The following is a 7,369-nucleotide window of genomic DNA, read 5'->3' as shown; positions in this document are numbered from 1 at the left end:
GTAAATGTTAGAAAGCCATGGAAATATTTCCATTTTGCTGTCAGACTTCAGTGAAGGAGCGCCGCCGCGCGCATGTGCGCCAAACAGACAGAGCTCAATTAAATATGAGAGCAATAATTCTGACTAAAATATACATTTCGCTGTCGTTTAACGCTGTGAATATCATCAGTTACGTTAATACCCATCAGCCTGCGCCATCTAGAGTTTCATGACTGAACTATACTTTTATATAATTATATACTAATTATTAATATTGCAAACAATTTATTCACATTCATCCTGTACTGCCTGGTGAACCAAACCTGGATGTCTTTTCCACTCAACTAACCAAGCTCACATTCATGCTGTCATGGCCTTTGTGAGCGTCCATGCCCCGCTCTGACTCAGCATGTGCTATTTGGAAGAGATGGAAAGACAAGCTGACCCCATAGACAGGTTCAAAATGTCAACACTCATCCAAACCAACTGAAAATCAGACTCCAGTGAACATTCCATTCCTATACTTTTTTAGATTACATTTTGAGAAACGTGGGAATTTTGAGGGCATCTTACCTTTTACCTCAATAGTGGCATTTGCTGCGGGGGCCGAATCGAACGTGTACACACACATATACTCGCCCGAATCATCTGGCCTTGGTTTATTAAGTCTGTATAGATAAAACACATTACACTTATGAAGTGAAGGTAACATAGCTATTCTTTGAAGTACCTTGGCATGATATAAAACGGTTCAGAATAACACACCCACAGGCAAAGAGAAATCTAATGCAGGTTAAATGTTAGCAGTACTAGTGTGCCTAGTCTGATGAGATTAGGAGTCAGGCAGAGAGATTAACAACACGTGTTGGTAGAGACAGAGCCCTTGCTCACGATTTAGAGCAATGCGAAGCAGAGCGGCATTAACAAACACTCAGCCAGAGCCTGAGAGTCACTGAGACAATTAATTTACAAAACAAAGGCCTCAGGTGATGCAAATGATTAGAAGCCTATATTGGCATATTTTGATCTGATAGTAGCATAGAATGATATTAAGGTCAATGTTTTTGCAATACAATTTACAATAGTCATTAGTAATTAATCTATTGTTAAATAAATGTATGCTGTCTGTTGAGTTACAAACTGTCAGTATATATGCACATATACATGTATATTGTATATGTGCATATATGTATATGTATATGTATATGTATATATACATATGTATATTATAAATATATAAGCATACATTTATAAGCATATTTATAGCCAATATACACAACTATTACTAGTAGGGCTGAAACTAACACATTTTGCTAATTGATTCATGTCAATTAATTTCCGTATACTATACACTATGAACAAAAATGGTTTAAAATATCAAGTGCATGATGTAGCAGTCTGGTCATATGAAAATGTTTACAATATTACAAAAAAAAAAAAAAGTATTAAAATATGATGTGGCATCATTCAGTTGAACTTAAATCTCATTTGAATAAATAAGTAAAGTAAATATGATTACGAATGAACAAGTAAAATAAATATGACATTGAAATTAATGAGTAAAAACTATAATATGTGCACACACACACACACACACACACACACACAAACACACACATATATAACAGCACCTACTTGTATTCTGTGCTTTTGTCATTGCCCCTTGTGTCAGGGATCTCCTCCCCGTTCTTCATCCAGAAGCTCTCATGGTGTTTGCTTTGGGAAGCTGTAAGGTTGCACTGAAGCGTGATTGGTGGGCTGTGGTAACCCGTGGGTAGAATCATGTGATCCGTTGACTCAATTGATGGTTCTGGAAACACAGATGCATCGGTCAAGGCCAGAGAAATACTACATCACGCTGACTGAAGGCGACAGGGAACACAAACACACTCACACACACACACAAATACGTGTGTGTGAAAATTTCATATGCTAAATCCAGTGGGGTCCAAAAGCCTAAGACCACAAAAGGTCTTTTGGAGTCCTTTAGAATTTAGAATAGGATTTAGAATTTTTAAAATTTTTAAATAAAGAAACGTTATAATATAAAATGTATAATAAACGTCTAAGATTCTGCACACAAACACAAACCAAATACTAAATCCCGAAACGTAAAGTCTATTATTATTATAGTCTCACTGATACACTATTACAGATTTGTTAATGTTTTGAATGTTTTATTTTCATATTTTGTTTTCTCTTTTAGTTGACGTTTTAGTCATGTTGTTGTGCATATTTGTCATTTACATTAGTTTTTTACTAGCTTTTATTTATTTTTTTTATTTATTAGTTTTAGTTAATTTAGTTTTATTTAAGTATTCAAAGTTGAACTTTAAAAAAATGTTGCTTTGAAAACTACAGTAGCTAAAATAATTAATTTTAATTTTATTTCAATTAACGTATATTTTATTTCAGGTAACTAAAATGTTTTTATTTGTATTTTTTATAATTTTAGTGATAGTAACCCTGCTTCAGTTAATCTTTTCACATAAAACATTGTTATATTATGATTATATAATTTATACTGAATTCTACAAGGCAGCATAGTGATCTCACACTTCTGGACTCCACTGTATATCATATATGATACAGGCCTATGGGATAGGAATTTCCAATGGACACTGAAAAACATATATCGGCTGACGACTAACTACTGTACCTTACCAGATCCATGGATTCCTCGAAACAGAAACTGTAATACTGTCACGGTCAAACCCTGAAATATCTCAATAAGGAGAACAAGGACATTTTCCACTCAATAAGGGCTTTTTGACTACAAAAATAGGTCACTGCCTGTATATGTAGCAGCTACAAGGGCAAGAGTAATCTAATAGGATGGTGCTCTGACCAGTTTATACTCCGGTTAACAAACAGAGGAGGAAAAGGGAAGATCCACTACAGCAAACGCTGGCCACAGCACAACACTAAATGGAGGTAAAATCAAGGGGCGAATGGTTTATTTTGGCTACACCACTAGCGGGGACCGTTGAACTCACTCTGCAACACGGTAACTGTTGCCTGGGCTCGTATCCAGGTAGTGGACGGATTCTGGCGCAAATCGTTACGCCGTGGGTCGTTACTGGCCCTGCACTCATAAATCCCAGAGTCCTCGATGGTGACGCGAGTGATGGCTAACACGCTTACACCATTGACGCCGTACGCCGTGTTGATGGACACGCGTTGTCTGCGCGCTCCATCCCACAATTGGAAGAAGCTGTCGGCTCTGTTCACCTCCGCGAACCACCACTGGATCTCAGGTGTGGGCTTCCCCACAACGTCACAGTACAGCTCAAACGTGTCGCCCGTCAGCTTAGTCTCAGAGAGGGGCGACTTCACAAACCCCGCTGAGGGGCGGCACAGAGGCGGGAAGACAGGGTAAAAAGTAAAAAGTTTTTACTTTTACTTTAAGTGAGCATCAGATAACAGCAAAGATATTGACAGACTGATACTGATAAATTAAAAAAAACTAAAATATTGATAAACTATATGATACCAATATACAGTGTGTCCCTTCTTGAAAGGCGTCTCTTTCAATCTAAGTGCATCTTAGCACAAGCTTGTGGAACTAATGGACATGTACTTACTTTATATGTGGACAGGGCTTGTATGCTATTGCATAGTCGCTTGCTAAAGATAGAAGCAAAAACCTGGTTAGCCTAAAGGCAGCAAACGCTGTTGTGCTCTTATGCTTCTAACCAAACACAGCTATGCCAAAATTATCCATTTGATCAAATGTGTCTGCCTGTGTGCTCATGCATTTGTACGCAAGAGATAAAAAGCGTGTGAGTGAGATGAAAGGAAAAGTGTTGGGTTTGATCTTCATATGAGCTTATGGCCCCTCACAAACAGGCGATGGGCAAAACAGTGAGGTTGTGACCAAAAATGGACCCCAGATCTATTCTGAGAAGGTCGCTGACAGCAACAATGCTAAATGCAAATTATAAATTGCAACTAACAATATACTCATGCATAGGATAGTAAAATAAATAGGTTGATATAATTCGAAAATTAAAAAAAAAAACACTTCCCATATCTTTTGTTGTTGACATCCAAGGTCATGCATCCAAACAATACAGGCACAAATATATATGTCCCTTGTTAGAAGCTAGTCAAATCAGGCAAAAATTACACAAGGTGAAAGAAAATATGATTCAGACTACGTTAAAGGAATAATTCACGTAAAAATTAAAAACTGCTGAAAATTGACTCACACTTTGGCCATCTAAGAAGTAGTTAAATTGTTTTTTTCATCTGAAAAGATTTAAAGAAATTTAGCACTACATCACTTGCTCACTAATTGATCCTCTGCGGTGAATGGGTGCCGTCAAAATGAGAGTCCAAAAAGCAGATAAAAACATCACAATAGAGTGCTGCAGTCATGATGTCAAAGCGGGGTTTTCAGTTTATGGGACGCAAAACATTCACGCATCATTAAGTTATGTTTACCACACACCTTATTTCACTCAAACCCCATTATAAAAACCCATAGGAAAATCTCAAGGGAACCATGGCGAAGTAGTCTTCCGGGGTTTGCTGTCACGGCTGCAGCACTCTATAATCCACAAGTAATCCTCAAGACTCTAGTAGTCCATCAATTAATGTCTTGTGAAGCAAAAAGCTGGGTGTTTGTAATAAACAAATCTATCATTAAGATGTTTTTAATTTAAACACTTTGCTTTCGTTGCTTTTAAAAGAATAGTTCACCCAAAAATAAAAATTCACGTCGTTCCAAACCCACAATACCTTTATTCATCTTCAGAACACAAATTAAGATATTTTTTATGAAATCTGAGAGCTTTCTGACCCTCCATAGACAGCAAGGGTACCACAATCAAGGTACAGAAACGTAGTAAGTACATCGATAAAATAGTCCATCTGACATCAGTGGTTCAACCATAATTTTATGAAACTACAAGAATACTTTTTGTGCACAAAGAAAACAAAAATAATTACTTTATTCAACAATTTCTGTGCCTTGATTGTGGTACCCTTGCTGTCTATGTAGGGTCAGAAAGCTCTCAGATTTCATCAAAAATATCTTAATTTGTGTTCCGAGATGAACGGGAGGTCTAACAGGTTTGGAACGACATGAGGCTGAATTATTAATGACAGAATTTTCACTTTTTGGTGAACTAACCCTTTAAAACTCTAATTCTGACGGCACCCATTCACTGCAGAGGATCCATAGGTGAGCAATTGATGTAATGCTAAATTTCTCCAAATCTATTCAGATAAAAAAACGAACTCATCTAGACCTTGAATGGCCTTTTTTGGTGAACTATTTCTTTAAATACAGATGCACTTGCATATTGTTAAACCTTTTTGATTACAGAAATATACTTTTTCATAATGTGATGGATCGCAAAAACATGAGTCCTGGAGCAAAACCAGCTGAGAACCACCAAATCCAATCAATGGGTCACTTTGAATCAGGTGTTTAACACAAACTACAATCTATATCAACTACTTTTTCAGTGTAATTAACTCATTTTTCCTACAGGTCCTGTAATAATCCATCGGATTTACGATGTTAGAGGTAATAATAACGAACGCATTAGTCAAACGGCAGTAATTCATAACCGGTTACGGCCAGGCTCATGTGTTACCGCTCATTAACTGAGCGCGTTCATGACATCATAATGCGCCGCGGTGCTCCTCCTTTAAGACTTTAACGGGTCCGCGCGCACGGGGAGGACATTAACGCCATGCATACCGCTGCTGCATCGGCTCTATAAATAGAAACATGCAGCAGAACGGACTGCTGCTATTTACGGCGCTGCAGAGGACCGGTGCTCAAAGCGGGTACCTGTCTCTATCTGAAGATGTGCGCAAACGGATCGCTTTGCGTCGGAGGAACAAACGGGACAATTCCTGCGTTCCCTCGCAAAACTTTTGCGTTCTCTCGCAAAAGATATTTGCGTTTTGCGAGGGAACGCAAATATCTTTGCGAGAGAACGCAAAAGTTTTGCGAGGGAACGCAAAGTTTCGAGAGAGAACGCAAAAAATCTGACAAATATTTTTTCCTCCCACCCCAAATTTTTTCACTCAGTCTGATTTTTTTCCACTACCATGTCCCTTTAGGGTCTCCGTATAATGCGCCTTGGTGCTCCTCCGTTAAGACTTTAACGGGTCCGCGCACACGGGGAGGACATTAACGCCATGCATACCGCTGCTGCATCGGCTCTATAAATAGAAACATGCAGCAGAACGGACTGCTGCTATTTACGGCGCTGCAGAGGACCGGTGCTCAAAGCGGGTACCTGTCTCTATCTGAAGATGTGCGCAAACGGATCGCTTTGCGTCGGAGGAACAAACGGGACAATTCCTGACTCACTAGCCGCATGCAAATCAAGCACAAGTGCGAAAACTCACAACTCTGCACTCAGAACGGTCCGCGTTGGATCAAGCAGGTTTGGGTTTGTGACAAGCAGCCGATGACCCACCTAAACACATCCAAATGATTCTCTAAAAAGGGAATCTTCTATAAAAGAGCCACAAATAGACGCTCCCTGTGGGACAAGTCACTAAATATTAAAATGTAACCTATTTGTGAGCATAAATGGCGAGCCGCTTTTAAGAAATAAACTGCTCTTTTAAAGCGGAATTGCAATGCGTTTTGACTTTTAAACCTACAAGGACACATTTACCTAAATATTGAATAGGCTACACATAAATGTCACCCTTCACAGCCCTGACGTCCATTTAGTTCGGAGTATTTCCGAAAGCAATGCTGAGGATTGGTGAGAGTTTATGCGATGAAACGGTTCTTTAAACGCAACACATTTTTAAAGTCCTTACCGTTCTGAGCGAAGCCTGAATGCAGCATCAGGACTCCGAATAATATCACCAGCGCATTCCCCGCGTAAGACATTTTCTAGGTCGTCTGGCTACCTGGATATGTGTGGAGGGATGCGGAGGAGCGGGAGGAGAAGAGGGCTGTCGAGGAAGATGTGAGTGAGAGGGAGCTGCTACAATGACGAGGCGACCTGCTGGAGCTAGAATAGGGTCACGCAAAAAGCCCGTCGCCTAGCAATAGCGAGCCGCTACACTTACATCCGGTTTAAAACGAGGCTCGTGAAGACGGTGGCGCTGTCCTCTTAAATTCCCGCGATAGCAGACCTGTCCTGCCTACATCCCAGAAAGATGGACACAGTCCTCAGGTGATTATCATATTCCTTTATTTGGAGGTCTTTAGGGGCTTCGTGGAGAAAGTGGACTTTAGTTTATTGTCCATTAGGCTATTTTAATTTTAAAGCTGAATTTGTTCAATTAGTAAGACATTTGTTGAATTTATGCTACCAACTGCGTAAAAACACAGTGTGACTGCATATATTAGTTTCTAACTGTAGGCCTGTATGTTATTAAATCACATAAAGTAGCCTAAATAGCT

At 39.3% G+C, this 7,369-nt stretch overlaps 1 protein-coding gene across 4 annotated transcripts in view; it reads right to left on the bottom strand.

Moving 5' to 3' along the window:
- The window catches only part of nptna (neuroplastin a), a 16,306-nt gene extending 9,213 nt beyond the window's left edge, over positions 1–7,093 (bottom strand). For 3 of the 4 annotated variants that reach the window (XM_016569813.1, XM_016569814.1, XM_016569815.1), the window contains exons 1-4: positions 6,778–7,093; positions 2,976–3,323; positions 1,615–1,789; positions 553–647 (exon numbers count right to left, since the gene is read on the bottom strand). In XM_016569813.1, coding sequence (XP_016425299.1) covers positions 553–647; positions 1,615–1,789; positions 2,976–3,323; positions 6,778–6,850 — 691 coding nt within the window. In that variant the 5' untranslated portion in view covers positions 6,851–7,093. The remainder of the gene's footprint in view (positions 1–552; positions 648–1,614; positions 1,790–2,975; positions 3,324–6,777) is intronic. The other variant, XM_016569816.1, reaches the window with a different exon arrangement.
- Between the last annotated feature and the right edge of the window lie 276 nt (positions 7,094–7,369).

This window comes from Sinocyclocheilus rhinocerous, unplaced genomic scaffold (genome assembly GCF_001515625.1).
Source record: "Sinocyclocheilus rhinocerous isolate Xijiao unplaced genomic scaffold, SAMN03320098_v1.1 scaffold200, whole genome shotgun sequence".
In the NCBI taxonomy this organism is placed as follows: Eukaryota; Metazoa; Chordata; class Actinopteri; order Cypriniformes; family Cyprinidae; genus Sinocyclocheilus; species Sinocyclocheilus rhinocerous.
This window is presented reverse-complemented; position numbering and strand designations above follow the sequence as displayed.